General features: G+C 41.6%; 1 protein-coding gene across 1 annotated transcript in view; it reads left to right on the top strand.

Annotated features, from left to right (window-relative positions):
- PTPRT (protein tyrosine phosphatase receptor type T) overlaps positions 1-25,415 on the top strand; it is a 327,684-nt gene that overhangs the window by 161,263 nt on the left and 141,006 nt on the right. Inside the window, exons 8-9 of the mRNA XM_030463338.1 lie at positions 10,866-11,162; positions 12,475-12,584. Of these exons, the coding sequence (XP_030319198.1) occupies positions 10,866-11,162; positions 12,475-12,584 (407 nt within the window). The remainder of the gene's footprint in view (positions 1-10,865; positions 11,163-12,474; positions 12,585-25,415) is intronic.

The following is a 25,415-nucleotide window of genomic DNA, read 5'->3' as shown; positions in this document are numbered from 1 at the left end:
ATCCCCCTGCAAAGTGTTGTGATCTGTATTTGGTGCCCAGAGCAAAGCTTCAGCTACTGAGGGGAAAACCAATCTTTTGCGCTTTCCTTGGCAGCACTGTCTCATAGCCTGATCCTAATGGGGTGGAAATGAGCTCAGCTGCCTAATTCTGTTAAAAACATAGGCTTTTTTTCACACATGAGTGCTCACCTCCTTCCTTCTAGCCTTGTTGTTACAGCCAGGGCAGCGAAGAATCAAGCCACAGTAGCCAAACCCAAAACACACTGCTGGTTTTCCACTTCAGTAGTTCTTTTTTTTTTTTTTTTTGAATACACAGTAAGAAATGGCCAGGGCAAGAGATTTAATTCACCCAGAAATAACCACATAAAGACCTTGATGTGGACAAATGAGCTTTTCCCTAACTTTTAGGGCATGACTAACTAGCTTGTTCATTAGCACTGCAATTTTAAGGAGTGCTGTGAACCTTCTGTCACTCTCTGTGCTTCAGAACCCAAAGATGAGGGCTCTGCACCCCCAGAACCAGGTGTGGCTCTTGGCAATCCAGCCTCACTGTTCCTCAGCCCAAGATCTTCCACAGCCTGGCTTGGGTTTGTGTCAGAGTGGTTGGATGTAGTATCAGACAGCTCTTTGGTCATGGTGAACCCATTTTCCCAGCAGGTGGATGGTCATTTCCCTGCTCCTGCTTATAAGAGATAAAGAAATGAAGCAGGGTTGTAAATCTGCCCCTACCTTTCCCTGTGTCTGTAAATGAGGACAGGACTCTTTTCCATCATCCAGACAGGCCAGAGATGTGCCTGTACCTTTAGGTCCATTCTGTTTGACCTTCCTGTGCTCATTATAACCAGGGCTCAGGTTTTTTTTTAGTTCTAAGATAAATGTACTGAGTGCTTAAAAACAGAACGTCAGCACACTTTGCACAAATAGGTTTTAAATCCATCCTTCATCTTTTTCTCACTGATCTCTTTCCTTGTGGGACTCTGTTTTCCTTCTCTAAGGCAGCAATAGATGTTCCTGGGCAGGACAAAGAGGCACAAGTTCATGCAGTGGTGTCCCTTGTAAGGGATTTCCATGCCTGTTAAATAAATCATGTTAGTACTCTTGTAAAATGGTAGCTGACTGCTAAGCACTTGCTTTGCTAGGCAAATGAAGTCCTTCAAAGGATGTATCCAGGCCTGCACAGCAAACAGGGATTAGGGAATGCTGGGAACTTCCAGCTTTCTGTTAGAAGATAGGAGTGAACAAAATTGAGAACAGAAATAATTTGCTTTTTGATGAACAGTCAGGGTTTGTTTGTAGGGTTTGGGGGGCTGTATTTGTTTTGGTGTTTGTTTGTTTGGAGTTTTTTGTTTGTTTGCTTTGTTTTGGATTTTTTGTTTGTTTTTTAAATAAAAAAACCCAGAAGTTCCTCAAAGCTCATGAAAGAAGTGGGCTGAAATTCTCCTGGCTAAAATGAGCTTTGCTGTCACACCAGTGGAAATTCCACCAGCTCTTTTTAGTTTTCCTGCCTCCTGCAGCCACCCAGCCCCGAGCAGGGCTGAGAACAGAAACCTGTTCAATGGGGCCAGGCAGCAGCAGAGAGATTACAGGGATTAGGAACAATTTGGAATCGTTCAGCATTCAGTCATTTTGTGAGTAGGCAATTAATCCAGTTGTGATTTTACTAAAAGAAAAGAGGCTGCTGAGTTTAAAAAGGTTCACTTGGGCTGAAAAAAAGACTCGGATTTCAATGAGTTTTTTGAAAGAGTGTGTTAGGAGATATTAGTAAGGCTGCTGTAATCCTCACACTATGGCCTGTATGTTCAGATTACACCAAGTCCTGGCTGTGTTAGAAGCTACAAGCTCTTTATAGACTTGACAGTGTTTCTGAAGGACTGGCTGTTTATCTGTATTTTTTCATACATAATGCCTGTGTTGAAATCCTTTAAGAGTATTTCTTCAGTGGCAATCTGGGCAGACATAAATGGTGTTAAAGAAGTGCTGGTCCTGCCCCTCAGACTCTGTTCTTGTCATACATAAATTTATTCTGCTTTATTTTCATTTGAGTCGAAACTGCAACCCTGGCCAGGAAAAGGGCACTTATTGGGCTAAATGATTTTGTCCAGAGCAAACTTTTTAATCTGTCCTCCATGATCCCAAGGAGTGGCTGTAGCATTTGGAAGTGACCATTTGTTCAAATGTGTGCACTCACATAATAGTCAACCATCCATGGCATTAACACCACTGCAGTGCTGACTTCAACATCCTTGTGGAAGGAAGACATGAGCATGAAATGAGAATTAAACAGCTGGTCATAAACTGTGTCTGGACCTCTGCTAAAAATGTGTTTCTGGAGCACATGGCAACCAGTCCTCAGCTGCAGGAATTGGAAAGAACTGGCTAAGGAAAGAACTGGGAAAAGAAACTCTGTTGACACCAAGTTACTGTCTCTGTTGTCTTTTCCCCTGGCTGCATTTCTAACCACCTACTCCTGAGGATTCCCCATTTGTCTGACCTTATTATGGCTGTGACATATTCTACTTCACTCTAGATAATTACTTAATCATCTAGACTTAACACTATTAGCAGTTGAAAATACTGGGGTTTTGGTGGTTTTTCTTTCTTCTGCCAACGCATCATCCTGTAGAGAAAAAAAATCCCTCAATGTCATCAGGTCCAGGAATCAGCTGGGTCCCATCATGGGGAGATTCCTTGTGTATGGAAAGATGGTGAAAAAGGCAGCTGCTGCTGCTCCTAAATCTGGAGGAAAATGGAAAAGCCCCACAAGGATTTGGGCAATGAGGGTATTTCAAGTGCTGGCAAGCCAGCTCTTTATCACCACTTAGCTTCTGCTATATTTAAAAGTTAAACTGGAATTTTAATTATTTTATTTTTGTTTTAGAAAGACAGATTTCCAAAACAACATAAAGAATTTAGCTTGCCAGTTGCACAGACATAAAAGGAAGACAAAGTTACAAATGAGAGTCTATCTGCAAGAGCAATGCTTTTCTCTCTTGCCCAGAATAATTCAACAGACCCATGACTGTCTACAGGAAGCCTCCCTTTAGCCTCCTCTTTTTATTACCTTATTTATTTTTCTGGAGATAATTTATGCTTTTTCAGAAACTAGATTATACTGTTCTAATCTCTTCCACTTACTCCATTTGAAGATAACAGCAGAAGTAAACAGAGGAAGAGGTAATGAACAATAAATGCATACACACAATAGTAAGATAAATAGTTAAAATATTTTGTTTATACTTAATAAAATAATGAAAACCACACATTTTACTTCTGTTTGACAACAACAACAAAAAAAAGTGATTTGACTGCCTTGTAATCTCACTTCCATTAGCATATTTGATTATGCTTAGCATTTTGTCATCAAAATGCCCAATAATGTATATCTTCTTCCCAGCCTGGAAAACCACTGCTATGTGTATCCATGAGAGATGTTTTTAATAAAACCAGTAATATCCCTTTATTGTTGTTTTAAATTATAATTCTTAAATTTGCTAGAGAACAATAGGTTCAGGCATTAGGAGAAGAAAGCTTTCCTTTTACCATTTCACAATAGAATGAAAAAATACCTATTTCAGCAGATGCTAAAAAGCCTTTTTTTTGTTTTAAGTAGTGCTTAATTATCCTGAAGATGTTTACAAGTGAAGGTTTGGCAGCTCCTCTGGGTGTCAGCTGGAGCAGCCCAAGTTAGTGGTGCAGTGGCTGCTGCTGGTGCCCATCTGTGCTGGTGGCTCCTGGTCCTGTAACCTTGGGCACCTGCCAGCCTGGGGACTTCTGTTCCATGAGTGTGACAGGCAGGCTTTTTAACAAATTAAAAGTTCTGCTGATTTTCTCAAACATCAGATAGATCTGGGCTTAGTTTAAAGGCATGTAGGTTGATTTGCCTCTTTATTTATATGTTATGTTTAATAAGATTGAACTATGAGATCAGGGGATGTTTAATGGGTTTTGTAATAGACCAAATATATATATATTTATTTTTTTCTTTTTAATCTGGGTTTCTTTCAGTGTGTAATTCAAAGTAAAAGGTGCAACTGAAACATCAGCCAAAAAATGAAGACAATGTGCTAAGAACTGAAGAAAAATAACCTTGTTAGCTGTTGAGAAAGCTCAGTCCCTGCCTTATCTATGCACATACTCCACTATTTGACTTATTTAATCTTTCATTTATAGCAGCTTCATCTATATGGCAGGGCTCCTTTTTCATTTCTCAGAGAATGCCATAAAGTAGCCTATTTCAGTTCATCAGCCATAATGACACCTATTTCTTTGTGTATGACTCAAGGTTTGATTGTAGTTATTTCAACAAACAGGTTTTTTATTCATTAGTGATTTTATTGCATCAATTATACTTTTTTTTTTTTTTCCTCTGTTCCATGTCTTCACTCAGGACATGTTTTTCTGTCTAATTGCCTGCTTTCAGTTTTGACTGCACTGCCTTTGGACCAGTGATGATATCCAGATTGGTTTAAAAAAAAGATGTATGAAAGTTTGATCCAAATATTAGGGAGATGTTTTTCTGCAGAAAACAGCAAAGCCAAAACACTTTTTTAGGGTTGGAAAACTAGCAAGCTCTGTTTAATCTGTGTTTTTATCTGTCATGTCTGAAAAGGCATTTATCCCACCTTTGGATCAAGGTATTGGAATATGATGGGCAGGAGCTGCAGGAGCTGAGAGGCTCCCCAGAGCAGCTCTGTCCCAGCCAGGGGGGCTGCACTTCAGGGGTGGGCAGAATCATTCTGAGAGCTCCATGTACAGGACATTGAGACAGAAGGTGTTTGTGGAACCACTTGTCTGTCAGAATCTCCTTAAAGAGATCAACAGCACTCACTGTGAAGTTGGATGTTTCATCCTGAACCACCACACACACTTGGATTGGGCATCTAAGGGAAAGCACTTGAATGCTTTTGTTCTTTTTATCTTACTGCATGGTTTGTGGTAGTAGCTATTTTTTCCTAGGCTTGTTTCATCCTTTGGAAACTTGAGGAGGAGGAAAAGAAGGAGGGAATAAAGGTGAGCTCTGATCTCTTACTCAGAGTAAGTAAAATCATAGTCAGGCAAATTGCTTTTTGGGTTTCCATCTGCAGAACATCTTTGAAAAACCCCAAGACCCTGACTGCTGAGCCACCATCAGGAGAAGGTTTGTGAGCAGTGATCACTGTCTCAGAGCAAGTGAAACATTCTATGGATTCTCAGCCATCCTGTGCTAATACCAAATATATATTCTGTCAATGAAAATAGATTTAAATCTTTTCTAGGCTCCAGAGAGAGGCCATGTTATGCTGGTAGCTGTGAGAACACAAGTTTTAGTCTTAGTATCTACACCCAGTGCACCCCATCTTCTACTTGTCTCCTCCCAGTCTACCTAAGAGGAAGGGATAGGGACCTTACTGGGATGCCCAGGTGTTGGTTGGTCTGCTCTTGGAGGACCTGGCTGATGAGCTCAGGGACAGGTGGGTTGAGGGGAAGGTGGGAGTCAGACTCACACCTATTTTCCTTCTCTTTCTTTATTTGAAACAACCTGTTCAGGACTCACGGGAAACTGCTGCACTTCTCATGCTCGTTTCTCTTCCTTTTGTGCCTTCAGTCTCTGTAACCTGCTGCTGGGAAAGAGAATTTAATCAGTGGCCACCTGCACTGCTAATAAACTCCCTCTCCTGTTCTCCATAAGGTCAGGAGACATGGGCATGGGGCCTCAGACAAGCACAGACATGGGCTGCTCAGTGTCATGGCTCTACTGACAGCAAAAGGTTCTTGCAGTAGGTGGTTAACCTGGGGACAAAAGATGGTGTTCTCTATTAAATTTCACTTCTTAGCCCGAGTTCCATGTTCAATCCCCAGTGTTTCCCTATTGCTTTCTTTCCTCCCTGTTCTTCTCTTAAAGGAGGGGCATAAAGCAGAGACTGTTGTTATTAATAATCTAAATCAACTTTTGCCTTCCTACACCTCACCTTCAGCAAGAAGATGACAGTGAGCAAAATGAGAGCTGGGAACTCCAGAAGGCAAGAGTAAAACCTACCAACAAAAGTCAACTTTTCTGCAAAATGGTGATACTGTGATAGCAGAAAATGCACTTTCTGAAGATTGCAGGTCACTGGTAAGGCAAAAATGGGTGCTCAGCTGAGCTAAGGACTGAGAGCACAGCTGGTGGGGCACTGGGAGACTTTGTTCCCATTCAGGCCACTCAGACATCACAAGGACTTCAGAAAGTTCCCTGGCCTGCTGAGTGATTGCTGCAACCCACCAGAGTAATGATGGGAATCAAAGCACCACTGGGAGATGTGGTATCCAAAAGTATTGGTCAGCCCTTGGGTTGGATGGGGACTTTCAAAATGTAATTTCTAGTTCGACCAGGCTGAAATGAAAACCACAGCATTTGCACAGTGAAATCCCAGAGCCTGCAATTTTCTTTGCATGGGTTCAAGACTTCATTTCATAGATGGGTGGCAGCTGTTTCATTGCTCCTGCCTATTAAGAATTTCCTTTGCTTTTTCCAAGGTCTCAGGACACCTAGAACATTTTAGTTTGTTTTATGCAGGTTACATCTATGTCTTTTTATATATGATCTCTAAGTACTCAAACTGAGCCAGTGTTTCTGTCTTGCTTTGGGTTGAGATATGTTTTAGCAGCTTTTCTTACACTAATCAGCTGGGTTGGGTTAATAATTTTTAAGGACTCAATCCCTTCGTCTAAGTCCTCTATAAAGATATTAAACAGAACAGTATTGGGCCCAGTTCTGTTTAATATCTTTATAGACAACTTAGACGAAGGGATTGAGTCCATCATCAGCAAATTCGCAGATGACACCAAGCTGGGAGGAAGTGTGGACCAACTCGAAGGCAGGAGGGCTCTGCAGAGGGACCTGGACAGGTTGGAGAGTTGGGCTGATTCCAATGGGATGAGGTTCAACATTCCAAGTGCCGGGTCCTGCACTTTGGCCACAACAACCCCATGGGGAGCTCCAGGCTGGGGACAGAGTGGCTGGAGAGCAGCCAGGCAGAAAGGGACCTGGGAGTCTGCATTGACAAGAAACTGAACATGAGCCAGCAGTGTGCCCAGGTGGCCAAGAAAGCCAATGGCATCCTGGCCTGTATCAGAAACAGTGTGGCCAGCAGGTCCAGGGAGGTGATTCTTCCCCTGTACTCAGCGCTGGTTAGGCCACACCTCGAATACTGTGTCCAGTTCTGGGCCCCTCAGTTTAAGAAGGATGTAGAGGTCCTGGAACAGGTCCAAAGGAGGGCAACCAGGCTGGTGAAGGGACTCGAGCACAGGCCCTATGAGGAGAGGCTGAGGGAGCTGGGGCTGTTCAGCCTGAAGAAGAGGAGGCTCAGGGGAGACCTCATTGCTGTCTACAACTCCCTGAAAGGAGGCTGTAGCGAGGTGGGAACTGGACTCTTTTCACAGACGACCTTCAACAAGACAAGAGGACACAGTCTTAAGTTGTGCCAGGGGAGGTTTAGGTTAGATATTAGAAAGAATTTCTTCACGGAGAGGGTGATTAGGCTATGGAATGGACTGCCCGGGGAGGTGGTAGATTCTCCGTCCCTGGAGACATTTAAAAAAAGACTGGATGTGGCACTCAGTGCCATGGTCTAGCAACTGCTCCGGTGGGTCAAGGGTTGGACTAGATGATCTCTGAGGTCCCTTCCAACCCGGCTAATTCTATGATTCTCTGATTCTATAAGGGTTTATTGCATTTTTTGGAATCTATGATTTCAAGAATACAAAAATGGAGCAGTTTGTTCAGTTTCAAATATTCACCACTACTAGAGCATTGTAGATTAATCAGAAATATTTTTGTTTGTTTGTTTTCTTATTAACTTTGGAAAAAACTGAAAAATAGTCAGTGGTAAACAGTACCAGACCCAGACCTTTTGAGATTGCAGCCAATATCTGTTTACTTACAAAGCTAAAATTTGGAAGGAATTAAATGGAGAAGACAGCAGGATTACTACCCTTTAAAAACAACAGTACACAAATCTCATCTTTGAGAATGACTTTCAGTGCTTTACACTGCAGAGGAAATCAGTTTGGCAACAGGAAAGCTTTTACAAAATTACATAGCCTCAGTTTTGAGAAAAAAAGGAGATAGAAACTGAGTGAGAGAAGGGAGGGAGATAGAATAGAAAGGTTTCCTGGTCCAGTTTCTATTTGTTGATTTAATCCCAGGTTTTTTTGTTATTCTCTGAATCTAAAGTTTAGAAAATTAAATTAAATAGTTTTTACTTATTTATTCCCCTTTTGCTCTAAAATCAAGAAAGCTGTTAGATGTGAAGTCTCTGCAGCTGCTTTTAGAGTCTCATATGACTCTTTCTGAAACCTGAAGCCCATTCCTGGTTCCATTATGAACCACAGCATCGTGATATATATAATATATATATTTTTTTTTTTTCCCCACTGCAAAATCTCACATTTTAGGATTATCAGCCTGAGAACAGACAGTTCTTGGGAGAATGCCTCTTCTCTGCTATGTTCTGTGATTGTTAAGTGAGGTCTGGACTATCCTTGGAAGCTGCAATGTAGTTTCTCACTTTGTAACTCCAAGCAATCTGTTAATAGGCTGGTTACTCTATGGAAAACTTGTGTTGAGAAAAAGTAAAGTAAGCCCTTGGGGTGTATCTTAAAGCATTTAAAGTAACATTTTGAGTGGAATTAGAAACTTGGAGATACAGGCAGTTCCCAGACATACAACTTCGGTTAAGAAAGAAAAGGGTAAATATGAAAAAAATGAGAAAGCAAACTAAAAATTTTCCCTGGTCCAGGTTTAGCCCATCTGACTTGGTGAGATGCTGCTCAGTCAGTCATTCCTTACCCATGGATAAAGTCAGCACATCTGATATCAGTAAAGCAAACACCCTCTAATTAGCTATTCAGTCCAGAACTTACAGAAATCCCCAAGCAGTACAGAATTAACATGGAGGTTAATTGCTGTCTTCAGCTGCATCCTTGTCTTGGCATGAAATATTTTTGCTGTGTCTCAACCACATTCTGGTTTGGGGTCTGGAGCTGATGCTTTGGTGTTGTGGAGAGTTCTGGAGGACAAACATCTGCTTTTTGGACTTCTTTCCTTTCAAAGCATCTTGGAACAAGGCTTGTACTTGCCTTTACAGTTTCAGAGGCTGAAAGATTTCACAGAACCATCTCTTTCTTTATAAAATTCATCTACAGAAGTGTTCTTTCCATGGACCTAGGGTAAAGGAATAATGCTGTGCATACCTACACATACACATAATTTTTTTTTTTTTTCATGTAAGAGGTTTTCTGGGTGCTAAGGGAATGACATGTCATACAGAATCCTAACCCAGTTGCCAGCTTTAGACCCCTGGTCCTTTAATAGCTCTTGAATTTCAACAGCTTCTGGGTGTGTTTGTATCTGTATAAAGATTCAGAATAATGTTCATTTCAGAAGCAGCTCTTTTTCCATGGGCAATCACTGGGGTTTCTTTAGAAGTAATACAGAATATGCTGGTTGTTGGAGAGTATTTTCTGCTATTGCATTAGTAGGTTGAAGTCAGCATGGCTGGAGCATGGTTTCCTTTAAGGAATTACAAGAAGGCTTTTCTGCACCTTATTTATCTTTCAAAGAAGTGTAATTGGTATTTGGGAGTCCTTGGGACTTTGTTTCCATGAAAACGTTCTGTTTCTTGCATGGGCTGAAATCACAGGAGAATATGAGAAGTGAGTGAAACACTAAATTGTGTTAGAAATCAAGAATATTTGTGAAATTATGTATTTTCTATTTGACCAGCTTAGAGACATATTGAGCAAAGCCACCAAAGAGCTACACAAGTTGAAGAAATGTCAGATAAGCAAATTATGATACGTAGCATGGTTACCACCTGACAGATCTCAAACACTGATTTTTACTCATCCTTCATTCTTTATGTCTGCATGTCTAGCAGTGCATGCATTTATATTTTATATAAAGCACAGAGTCTGTAGTCAGAGCATTTGAGTTATGCTGTTAAAAATAAATTAAGGAACAGCAGGTGAAAATGATTCCTTCATATGAATATTCAAACTGAGCCTCAGCCAGATACTGTAGAAGGAATAATAAAGAGAAAGGAAACTTTGATGAGGCCAAGGTATTGGTATGTGCTGAAATAAAAGTTTTATTGGCACAAAGTTGAGATGACTCAGAAAACTTATCCAAGGAGTGGCATGATCTGTTCATCTGCTGCGTGGCCAAAACATTGAAGAATTGAAAAAATTGAGGGGGTAGTAGCTCTGGGATGGTGGAAGTCTAAGAGTGAGGCTTTAGTCTCTGAGCAGGATGGGTTTAGGGTGGGCAGGAGAGTGTAGGGGATGTGTAGCTAAATTGAAAGTCAAGTGATGTTCCTTCTCTGACAGCCATTTCCTATGTATTTGCATTGCTCAGCCTGAGTCTCACCAAGGTATTTAGGCACTTTCAAGTGAACCAATTTGATGAACCATCAATTTTTTGTGGGTTTTTTTGCTGTTAAGCATGAAGGAAGTGTGACCTCCACACTACCCACCTGATGGGCATCGTGCTGCCGCTGTTGGATTCCGTGAGTGTCTGCTTACAAGAAACTTAGCTGAAAGCAAAATTACAAGACAGAAAATCACCTTTATCCTGGCCCAAACCAGGACAGTGAGGCTTCACAGGAATCCATAGCATGATCACTGTTCAGGGCCCTGTGACAGGGAAAGCTTAGGAGATGGAACGCATTTGTGAGGCTGACATGAATTTCCGTATCACTTTACAGCGTAAAGAGCATCCAGAGCTGTGAAGTACTTGGACACCCTGGCAGTATGGAAGGAAGAATACTAATGGATAACTGACCTCTTTAAAGGTCAAATTATTTTTTTTTTTAATATATTTTTTTTTTTTCCTGCTTGCTTCACAGATCCTGTCCATGGGCCACAAAATGTAGAAGTCGTGGACATCCGCTCCCGCCAGCTGACCCTGCAGTGGGAGCCCTTTGGGTACGCAGTGACCCGATGCCACAGCTACAATCTCACAGTCCAGTACCAGTATGTGTTTAACCAGCAAAAATTTGAGGCAGAAGAACTCATCCAAACTTCTTCCCACTACACCCTGCGAGGTCTTCGGCCCTTCATGACCATCAGGCTGAGGTTGGCCCTCTCCAATCCAGAGGGCAAAATGGAAAGTGAGGAGCTGGTTGTGCAGACTGAGGAAGATGGTAAGTTGTGTTGGGCTTGTTTCCTTGGTTTTTTAGGGAAGGAAATGAATATTTTCAATTTGTAAATGGCACCATTACCCTCTGTCCCATCAGACTTAGAGATGGCTTCTCTGGCCAGGGTGGTATGTGAGGAAAACTTGGAGGTGTAAATACTTTCCATTTCATAGCCATGTGTTGGAAAGCACAGGGCTCCTGAAGGGCTGGGAATGATCAATGCCAGTCTGCACAGCTACGGAACAGCATTGGGTTTCTTTCTGTAGAAGTCATGTTCTGGACTCCCCAGGACCCACAGAGAAGTTTCCTTCCCTCGTATGGGCAAATGTAAACCTGGCATTTGTTGATTTTTCTTGTGCCTTCACATCAGTGCCCCAAAAAGAAGTTTAATGTCCTCCCTTCCAGCATTTTTAATTCTTATCTCCTGGATTTAGCATTCTATGTACCTCTCAGAAGGGAAGTTCATTTGATGCTAATTCTTCCATTCCTGATACAAAAATGTTTTCTGGAGGTACTGGTGGAAAGCTTTAAAGTGTTATTATCCCATCTGAGTTATCTCAGACCAAGGACTCTCATAAACCACAAGCCTCCATTCTGTCTAATGTGTTACAAAAGAAGTGTTCTGCCTCTGCAGAGCTGTGAGAAGTTGTTGTCCTGAGTTTCTCTCAGCTGAAAGTGGCTCTTGCAGTCCAGTATATCATAGGAGGGGACATAAGAGGATGGCAGATCCTTCAGAAAAATGAACAGGGTTTTTATCAGACAAGCTGGGGAGTGCATTTAGTTAGTTATCTTCCACAGCATTAAAATTTTGCTTGAGTAAGTGGTTTTTTTTTAAGCTGGCCTTGTAGCCATAATAAAATATAAATCTTACATTGTTACTTTACTGTGAGAATCAATCTTTCATATTGATAAAGGTGGGCAGCCCAGTAACATTCTGCCAAGGTGCAATCTGGCTGTTTAGCTGGAGAGAGCTCTGCTGTTGTGTGGGCAGAGAAGGACAAAATAAATTTCCTACTGCTGCTGAGCTGGACTGGAATAAATGTATATACTGGAATTACCTGGGTATTTTAATGAATTCTGATTTTATGTATCACTTACTGGTTAGTTTCCTTATCTGAACCAAAGCTTGAGCATGGCCTTTCATGTTGATAGTACCTTGGTGCAAGGGGAGTGCCTTGAGGGTTTTTTATTATATATTTATTTGTTTTATTTTCAGCTCTGCATTCCCTAACTGGCAGTCTCTGTCTTCTGATGTGTGTACATCTGGAGCTGGTGGGAGCTTCTAACATTTTTTGTTTTGGTTTTCTCCCCCCTTCAGTTCCTGGTCCCATTCCTTTGGAATCCATCCAAGGAGGACCTTTTGAAGAGAAGATCTATGTTCAGTGGAAGCCTCCAAATGAGACAAATGGCATCATTACACTCTATGAGGTAAGGAGAACAGATTGTTTGCAAGGAATACATGCCACAGGGCCCTTTTCATATGTGTGTGTAAGCCAATCCTGAGCTCTGGAGAGGTTTCAGCAGGTGCTAGAAGAAGCCTGATTAAAATAGATAAGAGTCTTCAAGATAAGCTGCGGCTGTCACTGGAGACTTTGCCCAGTTCAAAAAAGAGATTTGTCTACCAGTAGTTGTGGCAAACCCAGAGTCTTGGGGGACTAATTCCTGCCTTTTTTTTCTTCTGCAGTATCTCCAAGGTCTGTTTTCCTTCCTTTTTTTTTTTCTTGGGGTAAATTTCTGTTAAGCTTTATACCACAATACTGCAGCTAATTCTTCTCTGTTTTCAAAGCAGTCATAACACTCCCTGCCAGGCCATGAAGTTTGATTTTAGTGTTGTTCTTGAGTGTTTCAATTCCATCACTTTCCCCACATCCAAGCAAAATATACAGCAGGCCACAGATGATCACTGACCATCTCATGTGGGATGAAAAAAAAATTAAAGGTGATTGCAGGGAAGTTTCTTGTTCGAGTAATGAAATATTATGGCTGTCTTGTGCTTCTGGTAAGACTGCATCCATAAGGTTATGTACATCCACGTCTGAGGAAAAGAACTATAAAAGGAGGACTGCTTTAGGTCACGTGGAATTAGAGGCAATCCAACAGGAGAAGTTAGAGGCATTTTTATGAAAAAGCAGTAAGTGGTGCCCTGGTGCTGAGTGAGCATGTTTTAGTTTATAGGTTCAGCACTTACCACAGTGAGGTTAGAAAAAGCAGAAAATAAATGCTTTTATGGTGATGTAAAGGTCATCAGAGTGAACCCAGTCTCATAAAAAGGGGCAAGAATCACTTTTTTGCTTTCTCTTTTCTGCTGAGATTTTGGAAAACTGATTTTGGAAAGGGCATGGGTGGAAGAAGCAACTTTGCCACTGCCAATGAGGTTCTGCTGCTTTCCTGTTCCCATCCACCTTCTCAGTTTGGAACAGCCTGGCTTACAACATCCCACTCTTAAATCTCCTTGCTACTGCTGCTTGTCTTTCACACAGTGGTGATCAACTGGAAAAAAAATCATGCAAGTTTAACATCAATGAGCTCTTGCACTACAGCATAAACAAAAGATCTTTCTTCTGAATATTACTGAAGGTTTAGGTCATCTCCAGCTGGCTCACAAAGGGTAGCTTGGATTTGATTGAGCAAGATTATAAAGGAACAGAAGTTCCTCTTGTTAATTTTATGTCATTTCAGCCTTGTGATAATCCTTGACTAAAGTGAGGAGTCATTTTTTATTGGTCACTGTTGAGACACTTGAGAACATCTGTGCAGGTTGTATGCCACCTGTCTGTACTAGAACTAGAACCTAAGCTTGGCCATTTCATAGTTTTTGTAGCTGTACTACAGGCTGTATTGTGGCTGTGTAAGGAATTCTGCAATAAAGCTGTCTGTATATTCAGGGAATTGATCTGAATAGAACAAGTTGCAATTTCATTATTTTTCTGGCAACATGGGTGACCCATAATGGAACACATTTAAAATAATCCAAGTCAAATGATGCAAAAATAACTCCTTTTAATTTTTAAAGAGGCCGTTTCCTACTAAAATGTTGCCTTGGGCTCAGCTCAATGAAAGGACTTCAGAAATCTGAGCAGCTTTTCTGGCTGAGCAGCTGCATAGAGATACTTTAATGCCTCCAGATGCATCCTGACAGTGCCTTTGCCCCTCAGGTTATATCATTGCTTGAGTCTCAGTGGAGGCACAAATAAATTTTTCTTTTCTGATAATGACTCTGTGCATATTTGGCAGCTCAAACAAAAGAGAAGTCAAGGTGTATTCAGACTCTTCTGCCTTTTCCTCCTTATGCCCTCATCTCCAAAAGGATGAGATTCCAAGTGTTAAAACACCAGGAGAACAAGAGCACCTGAAGGTTGTCATGAATGGATATATTTCCATTCCCTCTGTTCTTACATGGGAAAATTCATACAGAAACTTCCCATGACACCCTGAGACAAGTTCATCATCTGGAGATAAAAATACAGATGAGCAGTTCCAGCTAACCCAGAGAGATGTCCAAAAGTGTTCTCAGGGCAGTTTTCAGGCTGTGAAGTCTGTATCACAAGAAAATACCAGCGCCTGTTCCAAGTTGCAGGAGAATCCTGGGTTTTAAATTCCTTGGTAAATAAATTACAGGTTTTTGCACAGAAAAATCCTGCTACCTTCCGTGGAAGTTTGATCTTCCTAAGAATCCAACAAACTTCCAGTCAGGGTAGGTGCATGTTTGTATTGCTTGCTCTAACTCTGGTCTACTGTAGAGGCTTAAACCTGCACCTTGGTCTCTACTGGTCTTATTTTAAGGTTTTCTGCCATGTATCTAGGACCAAAGTAATTCCTCAGTTGTAATGATCTTCAAAGTCTTATTCTAGACAAGGTTCAGCCATTTTTTCAGTATCATCATGGCTTTACACTGCTTTAACAGACTTCAGCTGACCTATTGGTTAAAGAGTTAAAAAAAAGTGGTTCAATCCCTGATGGGTTTGCAGTTCTTTCCCATGGCCTTCAGTACTGACCCAGGCAGAAGCAGAAGGCTTTAAAGACAACAGAAGAAAAAATACAACAGGTGAACTTGTGCAGCACGACTTCACTGAGGTCTCTGCAGGAGCAGGGCTGTTCTGACACCTGATGGAACCACCAGGCTCAGGGATGTGCTAGGAGATTTGGAGCTACTGAGAAACTGCAGTTTTTTCCCTGTCATTAGGGAAAAACAAACCCAAGAGCCTACCAAGGTAAATTAAAGAAAAATTCCCTGGAAAATACAGATCCATAAATATCACATCATGAATTAGAATTAGTGGTGTCAAATCCTGCATTACACCTGGAAGTAGCTGGATTCACACGTGGGTTTTGTGCCAGTGACAGTCTTTCAAACTCCCATGGGCACAAACCCTCCTAAACACATAAGAAACCCCTGCTCTTCCCCCTAAGTAATAGTTCCCTACTTACCATCAAGATCTGATTCATTTTATCTGGATGTTGCATTTTCTCTTTAGTTTTGTTAAAAAGAATTCATTGTAAGCTTCTAGGAGGCTTCCAAATAATCACACTGTCTACTCAACTTACATTCCACTTGCCTTTCCTTGGGACAGATTTTCTTCTTGGATCCCTAATCATTCTTGCAGTTCCCTGCCAGGCAGATTTCCCTATCACACAAATTGCCATTGCGGATTTCACACACTCTGCTCATGTGCCAACTGGGCTGAAATTCAGCAGCACAACCTTCAGCAAGTCATTTGGCAGCCAGAATCACTAATTTCATAATGACTGAATTCTTCTACAGAGCCTAAACAAAATGGAAGGACCTCAAGGAACCTTTCTGACTTATGCAAGTCTCTTCTGATTGATATTTATACTTCCAAAGGCTATTGCAGCCTTTTAATAAAGGCAGCAGTAGCCCCACATTTAAAACTGGGTTAAACCCCTCCTGTGTTCAGCTGGAGATTGAATTGTTTCACTGAGCAGAGCCACAGCTGGATTTTGAAACAAAGGAACCTTCTAGCTCCACAGATCAGTCTGTAATTGCTGTCTGTTTCTAGGGAGCAGAAGCCTCATGTTCAGGGGAACTTGGAAAGCTCTGGGAATTGCACATCAGTTCATCAGTATGCTGAGAAGATTATGGTGTGAGCTGGGAGGAACCCAGGGGCTGTGGAGTTCGTTCTGGTGCTGGGAGGGGAGCAGAGCAAAGCAGTTGGTAACAGGAGTGTACACACTGAGTTGGTAGGGGTCTGTTGGTCTGTCTGGTCAAATAATCCATCAGGGAGACACGATGGGTGATGGATTGTTAAGCACTGAACAGTGTCCCCAGGGAGGTGCTTGAGTCTCCATCCCTCAGTGTGCTTAAAAATTATCTGGATGTGATGCTTGGGGAGATGGAACAGCGTGGCCAGCAGGTCCAAGGAAGTGATTCTGCCCCTGTACGCAGCCCTGGTGAGGCCACAGCTTGAGTCCTGTGTCCAGTTCTGGGCCCCTCAGCTCAGGAAGGAGATTGAGGTGCTGGAGCAGGTCCAAAGGAGGCAACTGGGCTGGTGAAGGGACTCAAGCACAGACCCTATGAGGAGAGGCTGAGGAAGCTGGGGGTGTTGAGGCTGGAGAAGAGGAGGCTCAGGGGAGACCTCATCACTCTCTACAACTCCCTGAAAGGAGGTTGGAGCCAGGGGGGGGTTGGGCTCTTTTCCCAGGCAACTCTCAGCAAGACAGGAGGGCAGGGTCTCAAGTTGTGCCAGGGGAGGTTTAGGTTGGATATCAGAAAGAATTTCTTTATGGAGAGGGTGATCAGGCATTGGAATGGGCTGCCCAGGGAAGTAGTGGATTCTCCGTGTCTGGAGATATTTAAAAAGAGACTGGATGTGGCACTGAGTGCCATGGGCTGGGAACCACGGGGGGAGTGGATCAAGGGCTGGACTTAATGATCTCTGAGGTCCCTTCCAACCCAGCCAGTTCTATGGTTCTGTGATTCTATGATTCTGTGGTTTAGTGATGGGTCATCAGGAATAGGGTACTAAGGTTAGGACAGGGTTGGACTCGATGATCTTGAAGGTCTTTTCCAGCCTGAGCAATTCTATGATTCTATGCTGCAAGTGCACCCTGCATAGGAGAGGAAGTTGAGGAGTCCTGCTGTAGCCAAGTCTCCGGGTGGCTTCTAGGTGTGTAGGTGCTTACATGAGACAAGTAGGTCAGAAACACAGCTAAAGAGCAGTGATGGATTTTGCTGGTGCAGTGATTTGGGTAGAATGCTCCACAGAGAGGTTTTTGCATGTGACATTCATGAAAGAGGCATTATTGCAGCTGTGTCTTGGACTGAGCTGTGAGTGGCAGAATCTAATAATATTATAACAAGTCCTGTGTCCCCTTCAGACTCCTGGCAGACTTAAAGCACCACAACTTGTTGAATTTTTTCTTACCAGTCCTGAAAAACTGCTATACTTTAAAATCCTTAATAATAAAATGCTGCCTATTGTGCTTATTCCCCGTGGGAGTTCAGCTTTAAAGCCTTTGTGTACTAAGACATGCAACAAAGATTAGTTTTTTAACTTTTTTTTTTTTTTTAATCCTAAGTGTCTGTAAAGTCAAACCACCATCAAACAGAAGAAAGACCCATGCTGTCATTGAACTGCAGGGGCAAGCAATCTAATTTAAGGTCATGGACCAGCTTTGGCACTTAAATTCTCCTGCTTTTAGATGATATGAGATTGTCTCAAGCATTTCCTCCATAATCCAAATTACAGTGCCCCAGACACATGTGTGAACCCAGGCATTTTGTGCAAACTGACATTTAATTTTGAAAATGTAAACAAGCAAAACACTTATATCTGCATTTCATTGTTTGGGCAGTTGTGAGCTTACAGGTGCACTCAGGAACTGGTGTTAGCTTTTGACTTTTTCTGTGTTTTTTGAGTGTAAACTGTTTCTCAGAATTGTCAGTTCTTAGGCTATATCATCCTTAAAGAGAAAAAGAAGTAAAACCTGTTGGTGTTCCTCTCTAAAACACTTGTCACAATACTTGTGGGAAGGCATTTTTATAAGATATTACAGTCCTAGAAGCATTTAAAGGGTGGTTAAAGTGTATACAGCTCCTTGGCTGGGAAAACTGTCTCTCAGCCTGTTGAAGTCCTTTCAATGAGCCATGCCTAAAGGCCAGGTTTAAACAGCAAGCTGCCTTTTAAACGTTGTAAGATGTAGTCTCCTAATTCCTTATGTTCTCATCTTTACCATCATGAAGTCCCTTGTGGGTTGCACATGGGTCTTGGGAAAAATAAAGATGCATTTGCAGCTTCTAACTATCCAGTTTTGCAGTCACTGTTTCTGAAATGCTGAAAATCTCTATCTGGATGCAAGGAATAATGTTGGAAGGGACTTTCAGACACAATTTCAGCATTTTAATGGGATGCTTGGAGCCTGGCTCCTCTAACCCCATTGGATCTGAGTTTAAATTGCACTTCAGAGGTTACAGATCCTCTCAGTTGCCATGCAAAATTTCTGCCTGCCCTTCATCATCTCTCCAGTGGCCAATATGCCATTTCTTCTTGATCACTTAACTCACTTTTTCTCTGCAGGAGAAATTGTTACATGGAAGCAGCCTCTTTAAGGGGTCAATCTTTGTGGGATGCACTGCTTGCATTTACAAGAGGGTGGAAACAAATTTCTTCCACTTCTTATCACTGAAAGGGCATATTCATTATAACACAAAGGATGATTATGTGGTGTGATAGCTAACCACAGCATGGATATGCTCACAGTTCTATTCATAGCCTGATAAAAGGTGTTTTTAAAAAAAAAAAAAAAGGTTTCCTTGAAAAGCTGAAAGAGTTGGGATTTCAACTTCATTTAGGAATTTGTTTGTTTATTTAAAGGCTTTTCTTTTTTTGGTTAAGAAGAGTTTAAAATGGCTCCCACCAGAAGAAAAGCAACAACCACGAAATCTTGCAGCCAATTTATATAAAGCTCTACAGTTGAAACAGTAGAAAGATGACAATTCTGGGAAATTGCCTTCGGTGAGAAGTGGCTTTGAATGTTCCCCTGAAAATCAATCGTGTTACAGCTTCTCAATTGCATTCTCTGGATGCCCAATCCTCCTGGGCCAAAGCTTTCTCACTTAAGCTCACTAAGTGTGTGCTGAAGGAAGTCCATGCCCCACACCACTGGCTGCTGCATTTAGCTAAACATTAAGAGAACATTAAGGAGACACTGTTAAGAGCTCAAAACCCTGGAAAGGATCAATTAAAGACTGTGTATTTGATGGTAGCTTTACCACTCTTCTGTAGGGGATTTGACAATGCAGTCTTGGTGCAACTGGATATTGCTCTCATCTGCAGCACTAATGTTGTTTTCCTTTGACACTGGATTTACTCAGTGTCTTGTACTGCAGTATATTCTTTGTCCAGAGTCCATGAAAGTCAATTACGTGAATAAAAAGTGCTTTACTGCAGCTGCACTATGCTGAATTAGGATGCTTTAATAGTCTAAACTAACAAGGAAGCTGTGTGGCCATGTATAATCTGTTTAAGTTTGAAACTGTCAGCTCTGAAGCAGGCTGCTCCATCCTCTCTGTTATGGGTAAGGAAAGCTGTGTACATCTGCACAGCTAAATTAATTCTGCAGTTAATGGCTTTTTGTGCAGAACTGCACTGGAAGAGGGCTGGGCTGGCAGAAGAGGAATTGTTTATGACAGGGTTTCTTACTGTAGCATTTACTGAGCACTTGGTGGCCAGGTTGGGTAGATGCTGCATGTGTTCTTGGTCAGGATTCAGGCCAGATTTTGGCAACTGAATAGTGCTGAATGCACTGATGTGTTACCTTTTCTTGGCAGCTGGGAAGGGTGATAAATCTGAGCATTGCTCCATTTGGTAGCAGGTTGGGGATGCCTTGTCAGCCACAGCCCCTCTGGTTCTGTTTCTGGGACAGGGCAGGGTTTAGTGAGGGCTTCTCAGGGAAATCTGAGGTGTACAACAAGGTCACAAGGAAATCTCTTTTCTTTCAGCCAGCAGAATCCCACAGAGAGCTTTGTTTCCTCCTCCATGCTGCTCATACTAAAGTAAGAGAGTTTCTAAGCTCTGTGTACCTCTACTACCTAGAATTGTAGTGTGTGCTTGAGTGACCCCTCTGCCATACCCAGGGCATTTAAGGTGGCTTCTCCAACCCTTCAAGGAAAACCTCATTTACCTGTGGAGTCATACAGAAGGTAACAGATGCATCAGCTCTTCAGGTGAAACAGGGTGGCTTTCTTTCCCCTAACACTTTTGGAACGATAAAATGCCAATGGCAGAACTGGAATTGGTTGGACCTGGTTTGATTTAAAGCTGATGGGAGGAATCAGACCCTGCTCTGTCTCTCTAGCACATCCAAGGATAATGGTTGGTGGCTTCAGGCTCCTTCCATCTCAGGAGGGCTGGGGACACCAGAGGATTCCTGGCTGGTGGCTCAGGTGCTAAAGTGTTCTACAGAGTCTGCCTGGATCTTTGTTGCTGGTGTTTCTCTCTGTCCTGACCCAGTTAGTTGAACACAGCCAAAAACTCAGGAAATGGGATTTCCTGATTAGGGCTACTTTTCTGAATAAACACCTTAAAGAGCTTTTGAACAAAGTTTTTCAAATCATAGAGGTTTCTTAATTGTGTGCTACTCACTCACTGTTATTTGCAAGATATACTGAGCTTGGAAGCATTTGTTAATGATGAGAAAGTGAGAGAGTTCTTTGAGAAACTCAGATGTCAGGGTTTTTTAAATGTATGACAACCTCCAGGTGAATAGCATACTTGTGTTATAAATAGTCTGAATCAACTGTTTAAAATATTTGCTTATCAAGCTTGTGAGAAATAAAAGCATAATATGGTCCCTTGAGCATAACAATTTCTTTGATTACCTTTTTATTGTTCTTTTGAAGCCAGTAGACTTGCAGCAATATAAATCCAATGCAAATGAGAAAAGATATTTTGCTTCAACAAAAACATTTTTTTTTAAAGGAAGTATTTTAATGTGCATGTTAAGCTCTTCCAAAGCCAAACAAAATGATAAGAACTGAAAACTCATTCTGCCCTGGAAAAAAGTTCAAATTTTAAAAATCCTTTTGTAGATATGTGAACATTTTGCCTTTCTGCCTTCCAGGACTTTATTTTCTTCTCTAGAAAAAATACAATATTGGTCTGTTCTTTCTTCTTTCAAACATGCTGTTTCTCTGTATTGCTCACTCAGGAAAACAATTGATTCTTAATTCCATTTCTTCCATCTAATCTTTCCAAGTGCAAGGGTACCCATGCAGTTCTGATGATATAGAAAAAGCTTTTTAACAATTCCATACTCAGATCTTACAATATCTTGCTTAGCAAAACGTGGTAGTTAACTAAGTTGAAAGAAAATTACAGATATGTGTCTGTACTTCCCTCCTAGATGGTTATTTCCCTTTCATCTTAAGTATCACTTAATTTAGCAAAAAGGATTGAAAAATTCAGAAGTGGTGGCTTAGTCCTCTTAATTGATGCAACTGAGGAACAGTTTGAGAGAGGAAAAGCCAGTCAAGGTGATTTGCTCATCACCTTCAAAAGTTGGAATGCCAGAATTATGGCTCCCTTTGGGAAATTAATCTTTGGGAAATTAATCTTACTGCTGCCCTTTGTGCCTGTGTATTAGACCCAGCTATTACCTAGGATCCTGCCATGCAGTTGGCAGGCTGGGTGTGGGTTTAATTCCCTGTGTTGTGTTGTCCTTACCAATCTCTGTCACTATAAGTCCTTTTTCCCTCCATGTTTTTTGTTGCTTTTTTTTTGGTATTTTTTGGTTTTTTTTACTCTGATTTCTATTCTCCCTGCTGTCCAGATGGGATTGCTGACAGCAGGGATGGGGCAGCTTTCAGAAGGATGCTGGCAGCTGTTAGGTTTTAGCTTGGGGAGAACAACTTACTCTTCCCTTTGCTTCTCATTCAGCCACTTCTGTCTGAAATGGTGAAAATCTACTTAGTGGGAGGCAGACACTTGTCTTGGTATATAAGCACAAGTTAGCTTAAAAGTGACTAAATATATCTGATTTTGAGCTATAACAATAGCTAGGCCTGATATTTTATCTACAAATGTGGCAAAACCCAGTTCAGAGGGATGTGGGGTTTTCTTCTGTTCCTTTATGGTGTGTAGCAAAGAGAGCAGCTGGCTGTGATGCTCTTGGAACCCTGTTGTGTTGATTTGGGGTTTGTTCATGTGTTCATTGTGTTGATTTGGGGTTGCATGGCAGAGCAGCTCTGGGGTATATTAAGCTGTGCTTTCAGCAGCAAGAACTAACCCAGGAACAAGTATGGAGATTGAATAACTGCCTCAGTGCTGCCATCCTATCAAAGCAGGTTCTATAGTTGTCATTTTCTGCTATTAAACTGAACAATGAGGCTCTCCAATAAAATCATAGAAAATAACAGCTCATTAAAAGCTCTCTTTAATATATAGCATGCTAATTAATGTCAGTGGGGTGCAAGCATGAATGGCAGAATAGACTATAATGTTTAGAAAGTAGGTAAAATAAAAGAAGATATTTTACCATTAAAGACCTGTTAGTAAACTTAATGGAATCCTTAATGGCCTGCATACATTACTGAGGATCTCCCAATTGCTTCCTTACACACTCCATTCTTCTTCCCTTTCTCATAGATATTTGGTTTTATTTATAGAAAACAAAAAGCAATAAAGTCCCAAGGAAAAATGAGCAGGAGTCTAAGCAAGGAGAGGTGATGAGACTTCTCAGCCCTACTATCTCTGCTCCTGGTCAAGAGAAATATTTGGTTTAGGACCATGTTATATTCTGTCTTGTTTGTGTGTACATGTGTTGCCTGCATTTGTGTTCAGGTTTAATTTACTCCCTGTTTGTGTGATTCACAGTAAATAGGCTGGGGAGCAAATGGGCCTCTTTTATTCACAGGGTCTCTCTAGGTTAACTTCCACATTCATTCCTGAAGCTGTTCTGTGCCTTTTTGTACTGTTACCAACCATGCTGGGCTTGTGCTGAGACTAAATTAAAGGGTTTTGTTCTTCAGGGCTTTTAGTCTTTCACATCTTGCCAGCCTTAAATATAACTTGCAAAAATGCTGTTTAACTCTCCCGTAACCTTCTCCTCAAAGCAGTAGTACAAGAATGGGAAAAATGAAAGGTCTTTGGTTTTTCCCATTTCCTGGATAAAATTTAGTGGTCTGGGGTGGGATATAAGTAGCAATAATTGCCTGGCTTCAACTGAGGGTTAAGACAGAAAATGCACCCAATTATCTGCTCATAAAATATAATCTTTATTTCTGGAGTAAAACACTGGAGAAGGATTGTTCACTAACCTGGTCACTAACTCTTCCCTGTTCATTAGGAGATAACTTTCTTCAAATTATTCCTTTTGTGTAACACTTGGTGCAATTAGCTTTAGTCTTTTGCCACAAATGTCTGAAACTTCCTGATAAGATTGAAACTGATGTCCATCCCAGCTGCAATCCAAAGTCACCTGCAGTAGTAATTGTTCCTGAGAAGCACAGGCAGTTGGTGAGCCAGAGGAAAAAAAAGCCAATGGCTTGCTGTGTAATCATGTTCCAATCAGCTTTATAGAACCATGAAATTGATTGTCCCCCTGACGTACTGTACACTTCAGAGGAGATACTGTGCTAGGCAAGTTAATTCCTTTTTTGGCTCCAAGCACACAAAGGAAGAGTGTGTTTTGCTTCCCCTTCCACCCTTCCAAACCGAGGAGGAAGGGAGCACAAATCACCTTGAAATCAGAATTTGAGAGCTCACAGCAGCAGCAGCCAAGCCCTGGTTTGTTTTCCTAATGATCCCGCAAAAGGATGATGGCTTAGGAGAAAGATGCCAGGCTGCTGGCTGCATACAAGGGAGCTTGGATGAATGACAAAAGCAGTGGTGGTGATGACCAGGTAATCAAAAAACTGTAGGAACCACAAAATTCTGACCAAAAAGAAAGCTGAGTGAGTGTCTTGTTAATGTGATGTCCTCTTTGATATTGGAGTCAGCTTCTTCTTCTAGAGCTGAAAAAAACAGTGAAGAAATGGTCTTGAGGCAATGAAGAATATTCCTCTTTGGATACTTGAATAGAAGTTCTGGCCCTGTCTTTGTAGATTTTAATTTGTGTTTCAGACTCTCACTTCAGGAGGATTTTGTTCTCTCAATATAGGTGAAAGTCCATTCAAAATGAATCCAAAATCAATCCACCCGTGAAAATTCTAGGAGCTTCTTTTTACCCTGACTCTTGTCCCTGGAAGTTTTAACACCTCCAGCATTTTTATATGGCAGGAGGGTTGGAACTAGGGGATCTTTAAGGTTCTTTCCAACCCAAACCAGTCTGTAACACTTGAGCTATCCCATGGCAATAGGTTTGCAATCTCCAACTCTTCCTGTAGCAAAACAATATGGCACAGTGAAGGGGTTTTTTTAATTTGTTTTGTTTTCTTTTGCACAGACTACAAGGGGCTTGTGGCTGCAGAATGATGGGGAGTTTGTTTATTGGAGAAGAGAAATAAGAACACAAGTTATGCACACAGAGCTCCTGCATATTATTATCTAAGATATTTTTCATTTTCTTTTTCCTTTTTCCACTGAGCCAAGAGCTTTTTTTAAGCTGTTTAACTGTGACAGTGTAAAACTTGTGTAGAATTTAGAGGAAAACAAAATAATGCATATACAGCATTATTAACTTGCTATTTTCTTATTTAGGACACAGACAAATTAGAAATTATTCAGGTTATCCAGGCAAAAGTTACATCCTCACCTAGCTGTCATCTTTCTAAAGGATGAAATCTGTGAACTCATCCCTGCTGCTGCTCAGCAAACACTGATGCTTGGTAGATGTAACTCAGTCCTTTCCCTGGATACTGTAATCTCTCTCATTATAGTTTATAAAATCTACCTTATAGTGCTCCACTTTCCAGAAACATTCTCTTTTCTTTCCCAACTTCTCAGTGCAGCAGACCAGATTTCCAGCTAAATAAAGCCCTGGCTCCTGCTTTGGGAGGAGTGCCAGCAGGAGACAAGTCTGGTGCTCAACTGCCACTGAAGTTCGAACAACCTTGGCTCGGGCAGGAGTAATGAGACACAGCCCTGGGCTATAAATTACATTGACTTGGGAAGGACGGGAATTCATTCTGCTTTGCCTGAGGCAAAGGTCTGCTGTGCTGTCAGCTGAGTTTCTGAGAGGCTCAGTTCCCTCTGTCATGGTAATCAAGTACCCAGAAAGCTGCCTCTGAAGGAGGTTTGAAGAAGTCCCTTGTTACCTGCTGCTAGTTTAACTTGTGTAATCTCAGCAGCAGCAGCAGAGGGA

The sequence above is a fragment of the Calypte anna genome, chromosome 20, assembly GCF_003957555.1.
Source record: "Calypte anna isolate BGI_N300 chromosome 20, bCalAnn1_v1.p, whole genome shotgun sequence".
Lineage (NCBI taxonomy): Eukaryota > Metazoa > Chordata > Aves > Apodiformes > Trochilidae > Calypte > Calypte anna.
This window is presented reverse-complemented; position numbering and strand designations above follow the sequence as displayed.